The sequence below is a fragment of the Mirounga angustirostris genome, unplaced genomic scaffold, assembly GCF_029215605.1.
Source record: "Mirounga angustirostris isolate CCGP_5_RB_7025 unplaced genomic scaffold, mMirAng1.0.hap1 SCAF_10, whole genome shotgun sequence".
NCBI lineage: Eukaryota > Metazoa > Chordata > Mammalia > Carnivora > Phocidae > Mirounga > Mirounga angustirostris.
The window spans coordinates 90,010,513-90,032,569 of NW_026991718.1; the positions used below are offsets into that span (position 1 = coordinate 90,010,513).

Here is a 22,057-nt window from a genome sequence, read left to right on the forward strand (position 1 = left end):
AACTAAGTCGATGTCATATTCTAAGTCCTTTGTTGTCATTTCGGCAATCTTCACAGCGTCTTCACCAGGAATAGATCCCATCTCAAGAAACTACTCTCCTGGCTCATCCGTAAGAAGCAATTCCTCATCTGTGAAAGTTTTATCATGGATTGCAGCAATTCAGCCACATATTCAGGTTCCAACGTAACATCAAAGATCACTGATTGAAGGTCATCATAATGAGTCTGATAATAATGAAAAAGTTTGAACTATTGCGAGAATCACCAAAATGTGACACAGAGACATAAGGGGAGCAAATGCTATGGGAAAATGGCTCCAACAGACTTGCTCCATGCAGAGCTGCCACAGACTTCCAGTGTGAAGAATGCAGTGACTGGGAAACTCGGTAAAACAAGGTCTACCTGATTTCCACAGGGAGCCTCCTCCGGAAGTCTTAGGAGGATCCCAGGCATGGGATTGAGGCATGCCTGCCACACTGAGGAGGGCAGCCCCTGATTACTTGAAATGGCTGCTTCTGCTTCTTCTCCTTCTTCCTTTTTAACTTGGACCAGCTTCCTCCCCTCCCTTCCCTCCCCTCCCCTGCCTTCCTCCTTTCCTCCCTGCCTCCTTCTCCTTCCTCCCCACATCCCCAAGCTATTTTTAATTTTTGGAAAAAAGTCAGCACCACGAGTAGAGGAAAAACCTGATTTTAAAAGACAAAGAGCAGATTTATCCAACTCTTCCCCATATTTGAAAATAAAAGCTCTTTATTTTTTAATCCAGTGAGTACAACATATTTAGTATAAAAACAAATGAGAAAACAAAGAAAAGTATAAAGAATATGAATTCTGTGCATGCGTGTCACTGGACCTGTGTGCACTGAATGCACGGATGACCACACTGATCTCATGTGATGATTGCAATTCAATGCTGCTTTTCTGCATTGTCATTATGTCATGAACATTTTCATGTGTTAAATCATCTCTGAAAGCTCTGCTCTATCAACTAAGTTGCTAAAGTTAGTTATAAATAAATCAATAAATCATATCAATTAGTAACTATTCAACTAGTTATCCCATAGTTTAAATTTCTTTCTAATGCCAGACCTTCAGGCTGTTCACAGCTTTTTTTTTTTTTTCCTAAAATGAGTAATAATGGGATACACACTATTATAGGAAAAAACAGCCTTGGTGCATATTTTGGATTATTTTCTTCCTAAAATTGAAATTACCACGTCAGGGTACAAGAATTTCCTGTCCCCTTCTACATCTTTCTAGCTGAACTAAGAATCAAATTGACAAGACAGATTAACTGGAGAAAATCAAATTTAATTTTATATGTATGGGGAGTCCACACAGATAAGGAAATTCCAAAGACAGACAGGCATCCTGAGGTATCTATGTCATCTTGAACTAAGGAGAATGGTTAGGGTCTAGGACTTCAAAGGGAAGGAATATTATCCTCTGAAAGAATGAGAAAGAACAAAGGTTTGGTAACAAATGTTAGCTGGGCCCACAGAAACAATGGGACACAGAATATGTAAATCAAACAGGCCTTGCTAGGTACCTCCCTGTCATACCTAGTTTATATCAAAATCTAGTTATTTATGGTGGTAGCTCTCTTCCTGCAGCAGGCCTTCTATCTAAATTCTTTTTAGGTAGTTGTAGGGGAGGTGAAGAGCTTTCCTCAATATGCTAGGTTTTGATTGCTTTTTAACTCAAAATAATCTTAATTGCAAAGTGCTGCATCTTGCAGTGGCCTGCCCTTGGCCCCTACAAAGGCTACAAAGACTTTTGGTTACAGGCTGTCAAAGTTCCTTAGAAAGTTATGTCTGACTTACGCAGGTTCAAGTACTGAAGAGAAAGTTCTTGGTCAACAGCGGCATTTTGTGCTTTATTTTACTTGAGACTATCTACAAGTGCAGTTGTCTTCAGTGGTTTGATGCTGGGCCTGAGCCCCCCGCTGGTGCCCCTGATGGCCGCTTCCTCCTATTACTACAGTCTTGTACCTGAGTCCATGGCAGATCTACCGTGCACTCATTTATCCTCCCTGAAAAATGGTATCAATTTCCTGACTACATGATTTATCAATCACGGGGATCCAGTTAAGTACTCATGGCACACAGGATGCCAGGTACTGACTTTAGAGATATAAAAGCTCAGGTCCTGCCCTCGCAAAGTCCTGGGTCTGATGAGGAGAAACACATATAAACAGGTACTTCAACACAACACGTTGTCTCAGATTGCAGGGAGATAGAGACCAGGGATCCAGATTCTGCCTGGGGTGTCTCTCCAGGCCTCTTTGCAGGTAGATTAGAAATGGCAGTATGATCTTGATTCTTTTCTTAATTCCAAGACACCAGAAATGTTGCTTATCTTTGTTGGTCTACATGTGAAGAATTTTAGGTCTGGACTCCTCCTTGAGAACCTCAACCAGGCCTGTCCTAAGGGGTTTGCCAGGCTCAGGCCTTGGACCTCTTTTTACCTCCAGGTGTACCCCTTTCCCTCAGAGTCTGGTTCAGGTCTCATGGCTTTAATACCAGCTCTGCACCCACAGTGGCACCAGGTATCTCCAGCTCAAAACTGCCACCTCACCTCCTGTGATGGTGTGATTTATAGTAAGAGATGTGTACTTGGTTTTAGTCCTGGATTCTGGCACAGAGCTCCTAAAACCTTCAAAATTTCCTAAGTGACGAGAGCATGCAGGTGTCTCTTGTGATGTTAATGAGGTGGCTTTTGGACCCCCCCACACACACCTAAGGAGGCCAGGGGACCCATCCATGGGATTAGAGGGTTGGAATTTTCAGTCCCAACTTCCCTGAATTCCAGGGAGGGAAGACATTGGGAGATGAATGAGTTGCCACTGGCCAATGTTTGAATCATTGATGACTATGCAGTTAAGCCTCCAAAAAACCCAAAAGGATGGGGTTTGGAGAGCTTCCAGATTGGTGAACACCTAAAGATTCAGGGAGAGGGTGCACGTGGAGAGGGCAGAGGGCTCCATACCCTTTCCCCATTCCTTGCCCTGTGCATTTTTCCATCTGGCTGTTCCTGAGTTGTCTTTTTATAAAAAACCATTGAATGATCATGTTTCCCTGAATTTTGTGAGCCATTTTAGCAAGTTAATAGAATCTAAGGAGGAGGTTGTTGAAACCTCGAATTTCTAGCAGGTTGGTCAGAAGCACAGGATGTGTGACAGGCATCTGAAGTGGGGGGTGATGTTTTGTAGGACTGAGCCCTGAACAGTCACCAGGTAGATAGTGTCAGAATTGAGTTAAATTATAGGACACTGCTGTCAGAACTCGGCTTGGTGGTGTAGAGAAAAAAAACCCACACATCTAAATTGGTGACCAGAATTATTAATTGGTACAGAACCTACCTCCAAGTCTATCTGATGGCCTTTCCACTTGGGTGGCCCAAGACACCCCAAACTACACTGTGAATTGAGTATCTCCCTCCAACACTTGGGTGTTCCCCACTTCAAGTAAGGGCAGTTACTTAAAGATCAGGGAAACCTTTCCTGACCTCACTCTTTAAAATTGTAACCCTCCCCCGCCCCTGCCCCCGTTCTCCACCTTCCCATTCTCCTTTCCTGGTTTATTTATTTTCTTCCATTGCACCTTCTGATTGGCTGTTTCTTCTTTTCTGTCTCTACAACTAGAATGTAAACTTTATATTTTGTCTGTTTTGTTCACTGTGATTCACAGTGCCTGGCACATAAGAGGGATCAGTAAGTGTTAGCTGAATTAATGAATTAACTGGAATAGTGCTCTTGTTACTGATTGGTCTATCATAGCCACTAACTCAGGAAATGAACAGGCGAGCCCTGGTGCACTACCATGGCCATTGTTCCACCCTGGGGAGTCCTGAAGGGGCTGGACAAATTGAAAGTGCATCTCCTGGCTAGGTTTGCCAACACTGTTGTGCAATAAACTCGGATATACTCATTGCAAGAGAAGCCATTAGCTCAAGAGACAGGGGTTTGGAAAGAGAAAAGGAGAGATTTATTTCGGGTGTTGTCAGCCAGGGGAGGTGGCAGGCTCAAGCCTTAACATCAGATCTCCCCGCCAGCAAGATGGACACCTAGAGTTTTGTAGAGAGAGGTTCAGAGAGGTACTTGCAGGAGAGCAGGCAGAAAGCACGTGATCATGCGTGGGGTGGTAAGTGCTCAGACCAAGATCGTGGACAGAGAAGGAGACCTGTGGGGTGTGGTCTTCTAGGCATTTCCTTGCTATCAGGGTTTTTCTGGTCTGGAGGTTGTTGGAACATTCTGGTCATTGCAAAACATCTTTGTCAGTACCTCAAGAAAGTGCGATAAGAAAGAAGCACAATGGGTTTTAATTAGAGCATGAGTTAAGCAGTCGACTATTTCTGGTTTTTTAACTATCAGGGCCTAGAGTTGAGCAAGAGGGCTTGCTGACACTCTTAAGCTTGTTTTTGTTGTTTTTGAGAAAATGATGTCAACATTTCCTCCCATTATAGCTTTAGTCTTATGGAATCAGAGTTAATTATTTCAGTGAGACAAGGAAGGGTGAATCCCCAAGGGACATGGAAAAAAAGAAGCAGAATTGAAAACAGTCATTATACCACTTGTTTTTAATGTCTCAGAAATTGTAGGAAATGAAACCTGCATGGAGAACTAAGTTTATAGTAATGGAGTGTAAAAGAGAGCTGACACAACTGCTGTAAGGAAGTCAAGGTCTGAATGTACTTGTTTGACGATAGCTGGTTTTTAAGGTACCAACAGTTAAGGGGTAATTCCATTCCTCTCTGGTTCTCGCCCCTTGTCTATGGAAGTATGTTTTCTGCACCAGAGTGACGTCACCACAATAAAACTGCTTCATGTTGAGCTATTCTTGATATACCCCAAATTGAAGGTTACTGATGAAATTTGGAAGTTTTTGGATTCATGAGCAAATGGCTAAGAAATAATTCTTGAAATGTTTTTGGTGCAAAAGAGTGACTTTATTATAGCATGGGACAGGACCCGCAGGCAGAAGGGCTGCACTAGGACTGTGGGGAGTGACTGGTTATATGCTTTTTCATTAGTGGGGGTTAGGGATCCTGTAAGTCCCTAAGGAATTTGGAAGCAAGGCCTTCAGGACCTTGAGGAACTAGCTGCCATTAAGATAAGGTTACTTCTAGTCTTTAATAAAACATAAGCATGAAGGCACTGAGGCAGCCACGAGTTCCTTGAGAAAGGTCATGCTCTGCATGTTTCAGGTATTTGTAGTGGGCTGCAAGCTGTAAGGAGATTTAACTTAAGCTACATTCTCTTGCCTTTGCTTCCCTCATCAGTTATGTCACCGGCTAGACCCTAAGACCTGACCTTTACCACCACCTGCTTGTGCTTACCGACCTTTCTCCCACATTTTTCTTTAAGCTCTTCTTTCCAGCTGATCCCGTGGAGAAACTGAAAGTACCTCTCGAGAGCTAACGACTGGCCAGCCAGCCCAGACCACCCAGGTCAGTCTGAACTCAGCCACCCACTCGCACCTGTGGAGACGGACCATGGAGTGAGTGACAGTTACCTTTATCTCATCAGAATACTAATGCTTTTAAGTACAGCAACTGTGTTCATGTGCCTGTGCATGAAACACTCATGTCAGTCTGCAAGGTGGAGAAGAAAGAAGTGAGCTATTTGGGAAGGCTGGATATGCACCCCCCCAAAAAAGCCAGGATAAAAGTAAAGCACAGAGAGGATTTTGGGGAGAAGTCTATATCATACTAACATGTAAATTCAATGCATTCCTCTGGTTCAGGTTAGCTTGTGGGGATTGAGAGAAAAATAAAATAAGAAAATTAATATATCCTATTTTGTTTTCAGTTATTCATTCTCTCCATTTCTTTCTGTAGATGTGATTGTTTTCCTTCTTTGTGAGGAACAAGTGAGTCACACTGAAGTTTGAGAAGGACTGCCTCATGTGACCGAGGCATAACACCCCATCACACGCTGCAAACTCATTTCATCGGGGTGTTAAAGAAACAGGTCTGGTCCTTAAATCACCGCTGTGGGTTGGTGAGGTGGGAGGGTTGGGAGTCCTCAGACTCTTCTACTCCACCCCGGTTTGAGAAAGGAATTGGGTAGCACAGTGTTTGACACCTTCTATTTAGAAAGATTTCAAAATTATAGACACATTGCAAAAATAGATGGTCAGTTTTGTCTTGGGCAGTCCTTTGTCCTCAGTTATTCAGTCAGATGCTAATTTGGTCATGAAGGCATTTTGTAGATGTGATCAAAGTTCATGGCCAGTTTGCTTTAAGGAAGGGAGATGATCCTAGGTGACAGGTGGGCTTGATCCAATCTGTCCAGGGGACTTCAGAGCAGAACTGAGTTTCCCTGAGAAAGGAGAAACTCTGCCTGTACCTGCGAGTTCCAGCCTGCCTTTCTCGAGCAATTTCTCTTGTCTGCCGACCCGGTCATCAATCCTGCAGGCCAGTGCCTTGCTGCAAACCTCTGAATATGAATTTTTTTTTGGTTCTGTTTCTCTGGTTTAAACTGGACGGATAGACAGCCATAACCTTTGCTTTATTTCTCTCTTCTACATATATGCACACATATATACATATGGCAAAAACACATACAATTACAAGTTCAAGTTTGCCCACATTCGCAAATGCCCTTAGTTCCAAACAGCATTAGGGCATCACATAACTTTCAGAGATCTTGTTTTCCCTTTGATCTGGACTTTATTTCCTTACTCTCTTGCCAGATCTTTGATGCTTTTTAGAAGTAAAACAAAACAAAATTTTTAAAAAGCCACATTTCTTTTAGTAAACAGTTTTGACTGTTTCCGGTAGGAGGTTAGTCTGATCCCTCCCCTGCCTTATTCCTGGAAATGCAAGTCCTTCTGTGATCTTCCTAAGCTTGGTTGATGTGCACACTTAGAAACTAAAAGCCCAAGATGACCTGCTCTAAGCAAGTTAATTTATGGAAGAAAAAGCATACAGTTTCAAATTCTTTTATACTTCAGAGAAAGAACCATTGCAAGGTCCCCTTAAATAGACTACAAAAATTGTGCTGCATAGAACTTTTCAGGAACATATCTGAAATTTTCTAAGAAATTTTTTTAAATTTAATTTTCTAACCACTACTAAATTATTTTAAAATTGCTACACTTTATCCAAAAATTATTTTTCCAGGAAATCAACCCACCAAAAATCCAAAAACAAGTATAAAATGACCCTGTGTAGCCCAAGTAGATGACAAAAGGTCCACTGCTTTATTTAATGTACTTTATTCATCAGGAAGTTCCCAAGGCTTCACTCAGAATTGATTGACTCTTACTTTGTACACAATTCAAAGAAATCTTATTCTCTGGCTTTCTAGTACATAAACCCTTAAAAACAATAAAATTTGAAAGAAAACACACATTCTGAAAGGTGGGCTCATTGTAAGAGTCAGGAAGGACATCTGAAATACAGAATTATATATACACATATATATTTTTTAATTGTAATTTCTTGCTAACCCTTTTGAGATATGTGGATTTTATGGCCCTTTACACCTAAATACTTCTACTAAGAAAGAAGTACTCCTAAGAAAAGGATTTTCTTTCTTTCTTTTTTTCTATGAATATATAATCACAACATAATGATCAAATTCAGGAAATTTAACACTGATCCACTATTATTATCTAATAGTTCTTTTCAAAAATTCCAATTGTCCCCAAAATGTCCATGACAGCAATTTTTTTTCCATCTTGTCCAGGATCTGGGGCAGGATTACAATTTGCATTTAGCTATTATGTTTCCTTAATCTCCTTTAATCTCGAACAACTGCTCTCTGCTTTTGTCTTCAATGCCATTCACATTTTTTAAGAGTACAGAGCACATTTTTATTGTTTATAATAATAGTTTATAGGGGCATCTGGCTGGCCCAGTTGGTGGAGCATATGACTCTTGATCTTGGGGTCGTGAGCGCTACACGTTGGGTGTAGAGATCACTTAGAAAATAAATAAATAAAGTTTTTAAAAATAGATTATATATGTTACTATATTTGGATTATTAATTTGGGTCTGCCCACTGGTTTCTTGACAATTGGATTCAAGTACACATTTTTGGCAGAAGCACCATATGGGCGATGCTTTGTGCTTCTCAGGGCATCATATCGCAATGTGGGTTTGTCCCATTCCTAGTGGCATTGATTCTGATCATTTGTGTAAGGTAGTGGGTGACAGGTTTCTCCATATACTTGCTCCCATTGTAATTTGTAAGTCATCGGTACAGAGATTCTTTAAAACTCTGTAAGTACCTTGTTTTCCAGTCACTTTCTCCAGTGGTTTTAGCAGCTATGGGGATTCTTATCTGAACCTACTAGTATTATTAGCATGTGATTGCCTTTAGGCTCCTGCTTGCAGTGGGCTTTCTGGTGGGGCTCCCCTTCCGGGGTTAGTGCAGAGCCCAGAACACTGGGCTGCGAGGGGGCTGGCGGTGTGTCCACGTCAGCCAGAATATCCCTTCCCTCTGAGCAGTATGTGAGGCTCTTTGGGTGAGTTTTGTTAGGAAGCCCCTTTCCAAGACTTAGGATCCCCTGGTAAATGTTACTTATAAAGGCATATTTTTGCTTTAATCATCAAAGTATATAGGCCTTAAATATGCCCACTGGTGGCTGGAAGTGGGTCAAGACAGTAGTTTAAATTTAGAAGCCAGTGTTGTGCCTGAAGTACACCAGAGTAATTAATTAGAGAATATGTATTTAAGAGGGGCTGGTGGTTGGTTGTTTGTGCCTGGGCAGACTGGCCCTGAAGAAGAGTCCAGATGAATCTCAGGGGGCTCCAACGGAGGAGGCCTAAGGACTGAGTCTCTGGGACAGCCCGAGGCACCCCCACACCAACCAGGCCCAGTCTGGTCCCACCCGTTCCCTCCTGTTTCTGAGCCACACCGAAGGTCACTGCCCCTGCAGCACCAGGAGACGGAGGCCCTGGTCTTAGGGAGAGATCTCAGGCTGTTCCTCCTTCCTTCTGTCGCTGGGTTACCGGGTTCTTACCTCATGCACCTGAACACCAAAAGGCGAAGTGAAGCGAAAGTTTGTTGAATGAAGGTGAGAACAGAAAGGAAAGAAAAAAGCCCTCTAGACTGAGAGGGTTGCCACTGAGGGTTTTACTGGCAGTCTTCTATTGAGAATTGACGGAGATGCTTGTGGCCTTGAGGTTCTCGTGCCGTCTTGGTTTGTTGCCCTATCTCTGGTTCCGTTCTGTCTCAGCGTCTCCACCTGCCAGGAATAGTTCCCAAGCCCAGTCAGGGGAGTCAGGAGCCTCCTGTCTCTGCTGCCCACACCTTCACGCCTCCCCTATTCGTGGGACAGGACCTGCGGGCAGAAAGAGCTGCACTGGGACTGTGAGGAGTGACTGACTGTGTACTTTTTCAGTAGTGGGGTTAGGGATGGCACAAATCTCCAAGGAATCTGGAAGCAAGGCTCTCAGGATCTTGAGGGGTCAGCTGCTGCCAAGATAAGGTTCCTTTTAAACATGAAGGCACTAAGGCACCTTGAGGAAGGTCACACTCTGCACGTTTCAGGTATCTGTCAGTGGGCTGTAAGCTGTAGGGGGATTTTAACTGAAGCTACATTTCTTTTGCCTTTGTTTCCCTCATCACTTTACCCCTTCCCACCCCACCCCATTCTCTGCCACCTGTGATCTGTGTCCTGCATAAGTGGACAGAACTGCCCCTTGATCCCACTCTGTGGCACAGGGACTCTCTCCTTTGTCCCCTGTGGGGGCAAAACAAGGCACAACGCCTGCCTGAGGCTGACAGCTCTGAGAGCTGTGTCTCTGAGGGCCAGGTTCATGGTCCAGCCAGTGGCTCTCTCCCTAGTCACCGGGCAGGATCCTCTGGCTGCCATTCAAGGCGAGACACCACCCAAGAGTTTCTGGTCACTGCTCGGAGGTGGGGGTCAGGCGTCCATGGTTTTCACTGCTCACAGGTGATTCTAGAACATGGCAATGAGCATCTAGGGCCATGGGCTAAAGTTTAAAGCACATGAGTCAGGGAGTTAATCCTGCCTGGGTGTGAAAATTACACAAGGTGTCTGCAGTGGAGGATGCCAGGGACTTTGGCTGCAAAGTTTCTTTTAAGCTCATGCCTGGAGGACTCAGAGGTTCTGTCTGGGATGCCACCAAGCCCGTGAGTTGTGGTGGGAAGAGAGTGGCAGAGGCAGGTGAACTCAGGGTCCATGGAGCAGGGATGAAGTGGTGGCTGCAGGTCACTGCTTGGACCCAAATGCCACATAGAGCTTGGCTAAAGTTCCCGAACAAGATAATTCTTGCTGATAGAACAATGCACACCCACATGCTACCACACATTTTTATTTGTACAAAAAGCACCATTCACTGAGTCTTGGCTGCAGGTCTTATGAAAATCACGGTTTGGCTCCAAGTGCAAGCTTCTCGGGGCACGCGGTGGATGGAGGGGGGAGTGGGGAGCAGAGTCTGAAATTTCAGCCATGAGGCAAACGTTGTCTCAGAGTGTTGCTCCTCTCTGTTGACAAGCTGAATGCTCGGCAAATATTACCCACAATTTATCAGTCAGAAGTGCTCACTCTGGCCCCATGGCTGTGCTGACCCAAATCCCCTTGGCAGGTGAGTGTCCGAGGGCTGTATAGGGAAGTGAGTTCAAGGGATCTTTGGCAGGAAGGGCCATCCTGTGAATATGTGGGTTTCTTCCTAAAATTAGTACCATGGTGCTTAGGAGATTTAATTCCCTGTGTTAAAAAAACAAAAACACAGGCCTACAAGGGTGTGACTCAAGGCCCCATATCAACAAACTGTGGCTTAATACCTAACCTAAACCTGCAGTTTCAGCCCCCCAGAAATGTAGCCTTTCACCAGTCCACAGGGGAATTTCCTGGTCAGCGTGAGGAAATGTACTGATAGACCCCTGGGCCCCCCTTAGGATGGTGACCTTGCCTAAAATAACCGATTCTTTGTTAATAATTCCCATTTTTCCTCTCCCTCTCTACCTTTAAAAACCTTTCCTCATCTATAGCCCTTTGGAGTTCCCCTCTACTTGCCAGATGGGATGCTGCCTGATTCATGAGCTGATTAATAGAGCCAATTAGATCTTTAAAATTTATTAGGATGAATTTTTGTTATATAACAGATTTGGTGACGGTGACAGGATGGAAGTGAACTTCTGGTGGCATTTGGGGACAATGAGAAACACAGGCCTGGTACCACAAACCTTTGGAGTAGGTAAGTTTCCCTTGGTTCTGAGCTCTGCATGTTTTGCCTTAGAGCTCCTGATCTAATTGGCTTTCCTTCACAGGTTGGGTCAGCGTGCACCAGCCAAAGGTTATGATCGGAGACTATTGAACTGGCATGTTTGCCTCCAGCCCAGTTGGGCTGGCAGAAGGGTTGGCCCAGAGCCCAGGCCTTAGGTTTACAGACCACAATTCCCTGGGTCGAAAATTTCAGCACATTTCCATGGGATTTGGTGGTGGTGCACACAGGGCCTTCTTGTGACCATGATACAGTAACATATGTTGATTATCACGGATACAATAAAATGCATGTGTTTTTTGTTTTGTGTAAATAGAGACTACTGCTAATGAGGGTTTCAGTAGCCAAATGCCATCAAATTGGTGGGCATGCGTGAAGCATTTAAAGGCTGCTAGAGCACTCACCCCCTCAGGAGGACTCCCAGGATAGAATAAGCTGATTCTCAGAACGGCTTAGATTGACACCAGGTCACCCTGTTCAAGAAAACTTCTGTGCAGTGAGGGAACGGGAAGATATGCACAATCCCAACCCTGTAGCCCATCACTTCAGTATTAGTTTGGCTCCGAGGGACCCCAAAGCTTAGCTAATGGCACCCTTAAATTCTGAAGAGTCAAATGAGCCACGTTTTAGCACACTTGCTTGTTTTCTATCTAAGAAGGATAATCCCAAAGTTACAGGCATCTAGCAAAATGGCAACATCTTACTAAGCTCGTTTTGTGTCTCGAGGAACTTGGCTTGGTGGCCATCAGGCTAAGGCCCCAAAATAGGGCCAGGCAGAAATGTGAGTGATATCCCATTTGGGGCCAGGGTCCTACCAAACTGCTGCCGGCCCTCGGGAGAATTCCCACCTAGAAATGCAATGGCCATTATGGGGGATGTGCCAATTAGATAAGATCATTTAAGAAGTACTTTTAAAGGCAAGTTTCCCCAAATTAAACAGAATAGGATATCTATTTTAATTGACAAGTGGACATCATCCTGTTGCACACTTAATAGACTACAGTATAGTGCAAACATAACTTTTATATGCACTGGGAAACCAAAAAAAAGAAGAAAAAGTCATTTGACTTACCTTATTTTGGTATTTGCTTTATTGTGATGGTCTGGAACTAAACCTGAAGTATCTCAGAGGTATGCCTGTGTACAACTTAAACAACAGAGATGACTATCAAAAACATCAAGATGAATGGAAAAAAAAAAAAGCCAGAGAAGTCTAAATACACAGAATTCCATTTATATGAACTTTGAAAATAGACAAAACTAATCTATAGTGAAAAAATAAAATAAAATCACTGCAGGCATTGTCTCTGGGGATAAGGGCCCAAAATAATTGGGAAGGGGAATGAGGGAAATTTCTGGGTGATGGTCATGTTCTGTACCTGATAGGGGATGAGTTATACAGGGCTACGCATTTATCAAAATTAAGTAAATGTACATTTAAGATTTGTGCATTTTACTATAGGTAAATTTTATAACAAATGAAAAACCTATAATTAAATGTTGACCTCTAGTTCATGTTATGCATGCTTAAGTGTTTAGAGGTAAGATATACTGATGTCTTTCTATCATATGATCTCACTGATATGAGGAATTCTTAATCGCAGGAAACAAACTGAGTGTTGTTGGAGTGGGGGGTGGGGTGGGAGGGATGGGGTGACTGGGTGATAGACACTGGGGAGGGTATGTGCTCTGGTAAGCGCTGTGAATTGTGCAAGACTGTTGAATCTCAGATCTGTACCTCTGAAACAAATAATGCAATATATGTTAAGAAAAAAAAAGAAGAAGAAGAAGAAGGTAGCGAGAGGGGAAGAATGAAGCGGGGGAAATCGGAGGGGTAGACGAACCATGAGAGACGATGGACTCTGAAAAACAAACAGGGTTCTAGAGGGGCGGGGGGTGGGAGGATGGGTTAGCCTAGTGGTGGGTATTGAGGAGGGCACATTCTGCATGGAGCAGTGGGTGTTATGCACAAACAATGAATCATGGAACACTTCATCTAAAACTAATGATGTAATGTATGGGGATTAACATAACAATAAGAAAAATAATAAATTGGAAAAAAAAAGATATACTGATGTCTTTAACTTATTTTGAAATGCATGAAAACAAGATGGGTTGATAGATGAATAGAGAATGGACAGGTAGATAGACATGTGATAAATAAGTAAAGTACAATATTAATGCTAGAATCCAGGTGGTGGGAATATCGATGTTTGTTATGAAATTCTTCCAACTTTGTTGCACGTTTGAACATGTTCACAATACAATGTATCCCCCCTCCCCATCCCAACCTCACCTTGGGCCCCTCCCTCTCCGTCTACCATCCCCATCTGCTCATCCCCAACTCCCCTTCCTTTTCTTACTCCCCTCCAGGCCCCCTGAATCCTACTTGGCAACAGTATTCACTACATTCCAGGCAAACCAGTGGTAGCACAGAGAACTGGCGTGGCTGGCTCCCAGTGTTAAAAATATATTATTCTGACACTTGTTAAAATGTTAAGGGAGACTTTATTCAATACTATTGCAATAGGAGTCAAGATTATCCAAACAGGAGAGAAAGACCGAGCTCTGAAGACAGCAAGGACAAATGGGGATTTACAGCCAAGGTGGGAGGTGGGGGGTGGGGACATGTAATTCTTGCTACACTGACCTAACAAGACTCTCACAAAGTTTGCACAAACACTGAGAGGAAAGGCAGAGCAACAACCACACCAGAGATTAAAAAAGGAAACTGACCACACCACAGAAATGCCAAGGGGATTGCTCAATCTGACTCAGATCCATCTTAATTTCCTTGCCGCCAGGGCTGAAGCCCAGAGAGACTTGAGAGCACCCAGCTGCACAAGCCACCAGCCTGTGCCCCTGGACGCCGTCTCCCAGCCCCCACCTCCTTGGCTGAGGTGCTGCAGACACCAAAGCTAATCTGGCCCGTGTGCTGCTGTGAAATTAAAAGGTAACTTGTAATGTAAGGCAATGGGGACTGTTTACATGGTGGACCCTGGGCAAAAGCTTCCAAAAGATTCCCTTATGCAAATGCAAGACAGATACTGGCCCCTGTACACTCTCTTGCCTCTTTCTACAGGTGCTGCCAACAGGCTAACCTGTGAGTATCACATTTTCATAATGACAGGGCATCAATCCCTATCAGAGCCCTAAATGCTTAACACCAAGTTTTAACTGCAAGTTTTAGAAGCCCAAATGTTCAGAAGCTCCATTCTTGATCAACTTGATATGACCACTTGCTACTTGAGGCAATGTTTTATGCACTTGGTCACTTATTTATTATAGCATTATTGAATATTCACTTATTATTTATTACAGAGAACCTCTGTCACTCTCTCACTTAATTTCTTTCTCTACTAGTTTGGATCATGGAATCAACAGCCACATGAGCAGCCTTGTGGAAGCAGGGTTTTTCTCTTCATCTGGCAGAAGGGAAACATGCTCGCCTCTTGGACACATGTGCTCTTTCCTCCATGGTGCATGGGTGCTGGAAGCCCCGTGCCTCAGTCTTGAGTTCATTATTTCTCTCAAGGCCTCTGCTTATCCTTGAAGCTGGAGGCTACAGATGAGGGCTGCTCCATCATTTAAAACCAGGTTGAAGCATCACCACTGCAGCCTGCTCATCTCCGTGGGTTCTGAGCCCCAGACACTACTGTTTTTTTGTTTGTTTTTTTTTAAGATTTTATTTATTTATTTGACAGAGAGAGAGACAGCGAGAGAGGGAACACAAGCAGGGGGAGTGGGAGAGGGAGAAGCAGGCTTCCTGTGGAGCAGGGAGCCCGACTCGGGGCTCCATCCCAGGACCCTGAGATCATGACCTGAGCCGAAGGCAGACGCTTAACAACCGAGCCACCCAGGCGCCACCCAGACACTACTGTTAACAAAGAAGCCCACCTCTCCAAATTTGTTACGTTTGCCCAAGGTCATTCAAACAGCTGGGACAGAAGGGCAGCCTTCCACTTATCTGATATTCTGCAGGTTGCACTGGTAGCTTCTGTAAGCACTCTCTGTTAGGATTAGAGATGTGGTACATGCCAGAGTCCTAACAGAGAATTACAAATAGGCAGTGTAACAGACATACAGCAGCACGTGTCAAGTCACAACCCTCCACCACACTCACATCTGCCATCATGCTCTGGCTATTTGTGTGCCCTGCACTTCCTTCCCCATGACTAAAGATAAGAGGATCCCTTACATTTCAGCCTACCCTCTGTGTGACATACCCTTCTAAGACTGAGCTCCAGCTGTCTCGAATGGGTGGGGAAACCACAGTGAGAACCAATCCCCACCCTCCAGAGATAGCCACTCCTGCTCAGAAGTACCTGGCCAGGGGGTGCCTGGGTGGCTCAGTTGGTTAAGCATCTGCCTTCGGCTCTGGTCACGATCTCAGGGTCCTGGGATCCAGCCCCGTGTTGGGCTCTCTGCTTGGCAGGGAGTCTGCTTCTCCCTCTCACTTTCCCTCTGTGCTCTCTCTCTCAAATAAATAAATAAAATCTTTTAAGAAAGGAAGAAGAAGGAGAAGAAGAAGAAGGAGAAGAAGGAGGAAGAGGCGAAGAAGAAAGGAGAAGTAGTAGTAGTAGAAGTAGGAGTAGGAGTACCTGGCCAGGGGCAGTCCTCTCTTGCCCTGCTCTGTGTATCTCCTTCTTTCTGTATTACTAAGAAAGTCTTTGCCCACTCCCTCTGTGGCCATATTGGAGCACAGACCTACACAGTCCTGAGCTGGGGGCTCTGTTAGCCCATCCTGTACCCAGCTACCATGGCTTCTCAGTGTCTCTCCCTGGTCTCAGCAGACCTCTCTTGTCCTGTAGGTTTCAGCTGAAATGCCTCTCTTCTCCAGGAGGTCTCCCTGAGCATGTTCCGTAGCACCTTTCTCTATCAACCCCCTCTATTTCACTTCCAACAGAGCACTCCCTGATGGTACTTATCACTGATTCCCACCCCCCCACACACACCCTAAACCTGGGCTGTGCAACATCACAGCCACCAGCTACACTCGGCCATGGGGTGCTTGAAATGGGACCGGTCTGAATTGACATCTGCTCTGTGTGTAAAACATACACACAGGATTCCAAGTACTTAGCACACATAGGAAAGATGTAAAAATATCTCATTAAACAATTGCTTGTGTATGTTGAAATAATATTTTGGATATACCGGGTTAAATAAAAAATGTTAAACTTACTCTCACCCATGTCTTTTTACTTTAATGTACTAGAAAATGCAAAGTCACAGATGGTTCACATTGCATCTCTATTGGGCAGTTGCCCTGTGACAAGTCCAAGGCTCACTAACCCATGCTTCATGTACAGGCTGGAGACCTCGTGGCCAGGTAGAAGTCCCAGAAAGGTTTGTTGGTTGAATAAATAAATGAGTTGTGAAAAAGAGAACCCGATGACCTTTTCCCAAATAAACGTTAAATCATTTATGTTTTGCGAAAGAGCTCTCTAAAACAAAGCGCAGAGTCTTCCTTAGCCTCTGAAATCGACCTCTGGGGATTCCTAGACTTAGACCCAATCAATGCTCAACCCCCAGGAAGTCCAGAGCGCTATTTCCCCTTTCACAGGAGGCAGGGTTGGGGGTTACAGGCACTGCAGGCCCTGGGAGGAGTGACACCTTCTGCAAGACCACAGGGAGCTAAACTTGGGAACCCTCCACCCAGCGCCTGAGCAGGACTAGAGAGGAGGAGCCAGACTCGGGGAAAGGCCAGGGGATTTGGAGCGGTGGACTGGATAGCATCCAGCGGAGGGGCGGGACTTAGATGGAGGAGAGACGCCGAGAAGAGGGGAGGAGCTTAGGGGAGGGGAAAAGAGCCTGACCTGGGGAAATAAGGCCAGGAGAGGGGGGCTGGGGCCCCAACTCATGATAGAGGGCTGGGACCGGGAGGGAGGAGCTCGGCTGGGGAGTACAAAGAGCGGAGGCAGGACCCGGGAGGAGGGGCAGGATTCCCGCGGGGGACGGACACCGGGCCCGGGGAAGGGCAGGCGGGGGCCGAAGAGGCGGAGCCGGGGTGGGCTGGGCGGCCCGAGGGCGGGGCTGGGGGAATAAAAGCACGACTGCGGCGCTCGGGGCTGTTCGCCGCGGCTGGATCACTCTTTTCTGAGCTGTACAATGGCCGGGCGCCGACGCACCCCGCTGCTCCTGCTGGCCGCCCTGGCCCTGACCCTGGCCCTGGCCCTGGCCGTGAGTCCCGAGACAAACAGGAGAACCCCCAAGTCTACATTGGTGGGCGGTGTGTTGGACGCCGACGTCAACGAGGAGGGCGTGCAGCAGGCGCTGAACTTCGCCCTCAGCGAGTACAACAAGGCGAGCAACGACGCGTACCATAGCCGCGCAATGCGAGTGGTGCGCGCCCGCAAGCAGGTGCGTCCCCCCGGGGGCCGCGAGCCGGGCTGTGGGTGCGGGGCGGCCCTGAGCTCGGGGCGTAGCCGCCTGACGTCTCTAGCCCGGCCCCTACCGGTCAGCCCAGCATCTTGGAGGGATCAGTCTCCGAGCCCCTAGAGGTTGGGTGGGGCCTGCCGACGCGCTTCCCTGCTTCTCAGCGGGCGGTGTCCCTGGTCTCTCTGGTCGCCCTCGGCCTGCCCTATGCATGCCTGTCACCGGGAGTGCCCGGGACCCAGCCGGCACACTGGGTCACCCCCATGGCCTTCATTTGTGTTTTCAAACGCCAGCCTGGCCAGAGGCTGCGGTGTGGAGGTCAGGGCCCCATCCAGTTCCCTTACCTCCGTGCCTCAGCCTCATGGGACACGGAGGCTCAGTGTGAACTGTCAACTAAATGACCACGGGCGAGGGAAAAACGACCCCACACCTGACTGCCCTCCTGGCCCTGCCACTAAATGACTTTTTAAAGCACTTTTGTAACTTTTTTAATTTCAGACTTACAAAGCAGTAACAAAAAGTGCATAAAATCCTTGTAGATTCTACACCTAGGTTTCTTATATGTTAAAGTTTTGCCATTTTGCTTTCCACTGGGCACATACGTGTGTATACGGGGATATATGCATTTGTTTTCTGAGTCTTTTGAGAGTTAACACCTCAGTGTGTATTCCCTAGAAACAAGGGTGTTTTCTGACATACCCACAATAACACTTTGGCAGTCAGAACCAACACTGACACAGTTATCTAATCCACAGACCTTATTCAGATGTCACTCACTGATTGTCCCACTCATGTCCTTTATGGCCCAGGACTGCCAGGCCATGTGCTGCAGCCACTGTCCTGCAGCCTCCTTTACTCTGGAGCAGCCTCTCCATCGATGAACTTGACATTTCTGAAGGATCCAGCCACTCCTGGTGCACCCTGGGGCACAGTTTGGGGTTTCCCCATGTTTCCTCGAGATGACTGGGGTCATGCAGAAGAGGCCCGTTCTCCTCCAAGCCTCCTCTCAACAGGTGCCGCCAAACTAACCCAGCCTCCATGTCCTCATCCTGCAATGGAGTTTGGGGCCCACACCAAACATCCTCCCTGAGGTGGGGCCCTGGCTGCTCCCTGAGCACCGAGAGGCTGTCAGCAAACACAGATGGGTCGATGAGCTGGCTTGTGGTACTCCGTGCACCTCAGAGCAGAGGGTCTGGCATAGGAATTCAAACCTGTCCAGACATGCTGGTGGAAAGGCCCCTGGAGTGTTGCTTCAGTCCACAGGGCATGTCCATGGGAACAGCCTCTCATGTGGGCCATCACACTGTTCACCCCGATAAGGCCCCACCATCACCACCACCCAGGGGGCTGTTGAGTGGACTGCTCCTGACCCCTGCTTCTGCCAGCCCTGTCCTGGAGTTCTGGTCAGATAAGGAGCAGAGTCAGCAGAGTCCAGAAGAGGGCTTGGAGGGAGTGTCCGGAAAGGCCACTGGGCTTTGGGATTATCCTCTAAGGGTGGCTAGGATTTAGGCCAGCTGACCTGGAGCCCAGTGGAGAGCAGAACAACCTCAGAGCAACAAAAACCTTGTAATGCATGCCAGCATTTAGGGCTCATCCGCCTTCTCTTGAAACTTCAGAAGGTGGCCCAGAACAGACCATTCCGCCCCCTACAGCAGTGACTGGCACTGTGTCCTTTGGATGGGACATGTATACTCACTTGGTTCCCCCCAGCCTGCTACTCTCCACTGTGACACTGGCTTGGCATCACAACTCATTGGGGAAAGTGACAGCAGAGGGATCCTGGGACCTGCTTGTGGTTCCACCAGGTAAGATGCAGAGCCTGGTACCCGGTCCTCATCCCAAGTTTCTTTCTAAGGATGCCCTCTGTGAGGACAAGGTATGCTCCTATCCTATAATCTCAAATGTAAAAGACAAGCAGGTGTGTGACACACTTCAGAAATACTCCCATCAGTCAGTTAAGCATCTGCCTTCAGCTCAGGTCCTGATCCCAGGGTCCTGGGATCAAGCCCCACGTCAGACTCCCTGCTTGGTGGGGAGCCTGCTTCTCCCTCTCCCTCTGCTTCTGCCTGCAGCTTGTGCGCGCTCTCTCTCTCTCTCTTTCAAATAAATAAATAAATAATCTTTAAAAAAAAAATCACACTTAAAAGGTAGGCATTCCAGGGGCAGTGTTTTACTGGCCTAAAATGTGTGTGTGTGTGTGTGTGTGCGCACGCACGCGCACATGAGAAAGAGAGGCTTCTCATTTCCTACTGGGAAATGAGGGAATAAATAAACCTTTGTTACACTGCGGAAATATAACGATCTATAGGGTTGACCCTATTAATTGGAATTTAGCTTAAGTGTACCCATCTCATGACTGTCTTCCTGAACCAGACCCACTCTGTTTGCTCCAGCACAGAGCCCCCGCTGTGTGCTCAGACCCTGCCCTGCTTCCTGGCACTGAAGGAGTTTATTAGCCTACAACCATGCTGCTGGCTTCCCTCCTAAACCCAGTTAACAGGATTTTGGTCCCTGGCTTCCACCTTCCGTCTTCCTGCTTCTCCTCCTCCCAGGCTGCCTGAGACCTTCGAGCCCCTCAGTGAACAAGTTACAAGGAGGGTCTGGGCACAGCTGCTGGACCAGCCCTCAGAAGGTGGCTTTGGTTTTCTGGGGTACCTGCTTTGGCAGCAGTGAATGCTGGCGTGAGGACCCAATAGCAGGAAGGTACCTGTGTGTGTGAGATTGGCAGGTGTTGTAAACAAATCCTGTTCTTGACATGTGCAGGTCGTGGCTGGGATGAACTACTACTTGGAGGTGGAGATCGGACGAACCAGATGTACCAAGTCCCAGCCCAACTTGGACAGCTGTCCCTTTCATGACCAGCCACACCTGATGAGGGTATGTGCCTGTGGGGTGCATTGTGTGTGGGTGTGCACGTGTCAGGGTGTTTGTGGGGGGAGGACGTGTGTGTGTGCACATGACTAGTTTGAGTTTATAAGTGGGTTTTAGCTGGTGAATTGGGGCACTTTGTGCTGTTGGGTTGTTGCCTGTGGAATAAGGTGTTTGCTGGGGAAAGAGATGACCCCTTAATCCCAGCCTCAGCCACCTGAACAGATTAGAGGGAATTAGAGGCCTGTAAGCAGCCCAAATCCTCTGGTCCTGTCCTCACCAAATACTAGTCTCTCTCTCATCGGGGAGGCCTCTGGGGGGGTGGCACACTCCCCCCATAGCTACCCCATTCCCTGAGTCTTTGGGTGTTTCTTAAACTCTGATCCTAGTCCCTCGATCCTTCGCTCTGCACCTGTCTTAGTGCTGGCCCATTGGAGGTGCAGGGGACTTGGGGGCAGCACCCTGTCCCTCAGGGGCTCTGTGATCTTGCACAGGCTGCACAGGGATGTGCAGGGGGCATGAGCTTGTGGAATCATGTCTTGGACTTAAGGGGTGGGTGGGGTGACTGAGAGGTCACTGCCAACCCCTGCTTAGTGTTCTAGGCTTCAGCAGGATGGGGGTTGAGAATCCCATCACCACCCTTCCTCACCCACACTTCTGACATCTTGAGGCTGGGCATGTTCCTTTTTCACTGGAACCCTAACTCTCCCTCTCCCTTCCCTTTCACAGAAAACGCTCTGCTCTTTCCGGATATACACTGTCCCCTGGCTGGGCAAGACCTCCTTGGTGAAGTCCAGCTGCCAGGATGCATAGAGGATGCTGTGACAGGCTGGGCCACTCTACCCCTTTCTCCTACCCCCACACCCCCTTGTAGAGCCCCTAAGCTTTAGAAGGTTGGGTTTGCCCAAGTGATGCCCCCTCAGTATGGTAGTCCCAAGAGACAAATAGAGAAGGGTTCTGGGACTTTTTTTGAACAGCTAAGTAACTGGAACTCGTTTCTTTTAATTGCTTTCCAAATGCACCAGTATGTAGTACATGTGTTCTGCTCTATCTTAATCAATAAAAAGTAACCTCAGCTACCTCTTGAGTTATTTACTGTCTTGGGAATATATACAGAAAGGTTTGGGCACCTCCTGGTCCCACTGGCTTTAGAGGGCAGACAAGGAGCAGAAAGCTGACAGGTTCCTCGTGGGGAAGTCAGGGGTGCATGCTGCCACTTTTGGGATGATTGAGTTAGGAGCAGGCTGGGAACCGAGGCCTCCAGCCTTGGTGGCTCCTGGTGGTCACACAGGGGAGAGGAGGGGACCTAGGCTGCTGATCCTAAAGACTTGACTGCTGTGTTTGAAAAGAAGTCAGATGGTGAGCAGGCTGGACGGGAGGGAGGGGTCAGATGGAACCCATAGCCCAGGGCCACCCTAAGCAGGGCTCTGCCAGGTCAGATTTCAGCCATGTGTGCTGAGATCACACTCCTGGGCTGATTTTCACTGCTCAAGTTCTTCAGAGACTAAATAAATAATGATTTATGTCTATTTCTTTCCACAAGAGACTGCAGGTGCCTGCAGGTGACAAAGACAAAGTGTATGGGTGTATATGTAACTATTGGAGAAATACCC

The 22,057-nt window shown here is 46.8% G+C and overlaps 1 protein-coding gene and 1 long non-coding RNA gene across 2 annotated transcripts; both read left to right on the forward strand.

Moving 5' to 3' along the window:
* Positions 1-5,342: 5,342 nt before the first annotated feature.
* Positions 5,343-16,352, forward strand: LOC123850537 (uncharacterized). The gene is made up of 5 exons (XR_006792370.3): positions 5,343-5,494; positions 5,835-5,967; positions 11,080-11,171; positions 14,003-14,151; positions 14,562-16,352. It is a non-coding gene; the product is annotated as an uncharacterized LOC123850537 (long non-coding RNA).
* An 849-nt stretch (positions 16,353-17,201) lies between these two features.
* CST3 (cystatin C) lies at positions 17,202-21,523 on the forward strand. The gene is made up of 3 exons (XM_045885343.1): positions 17,202-17,561; positions 20,340-20,453; positions 21,174-21,523. Exons 1-3 carry the CDS (start codon positions 17,310-17,312, stop codon positions 21,255-21,257), a joined length of 450 nt encoding a protein of 149 aa, XP_045741299.1. The 5' UTR covers positions 17,202-17,309; the 3' UTR covers positions 21,258-21,523.
* Positions 21,524-22,057: the final 534 nt, after the last annotated feature.

Excerpts from the sequence above, each read along its gene's own strand:
- CST3 (XM_045885343.1), top strand. The coding sequence starts at position 17,310 with ATGGCCGGGCGCCGACGCACCCCGCTGCTCCTGCTGGCCGCCCTGGCC. Across the intron at positions 17,562-20,339 it reads TGGTGCGCGCCCGCAAGCAG|GTCGTGGCTGGGATGAACTA; the intron begins GTGCGTCCCCCC and ends TGACATGTGCAG. Across the intron at positions 20,454-21,173 it reads ACCAGCCACACCTGATGAGG|AAAACGCTCTGCTCTTTCCG; the intron begins GTATGTGCCTGT and ends TCCCTTTCACAG.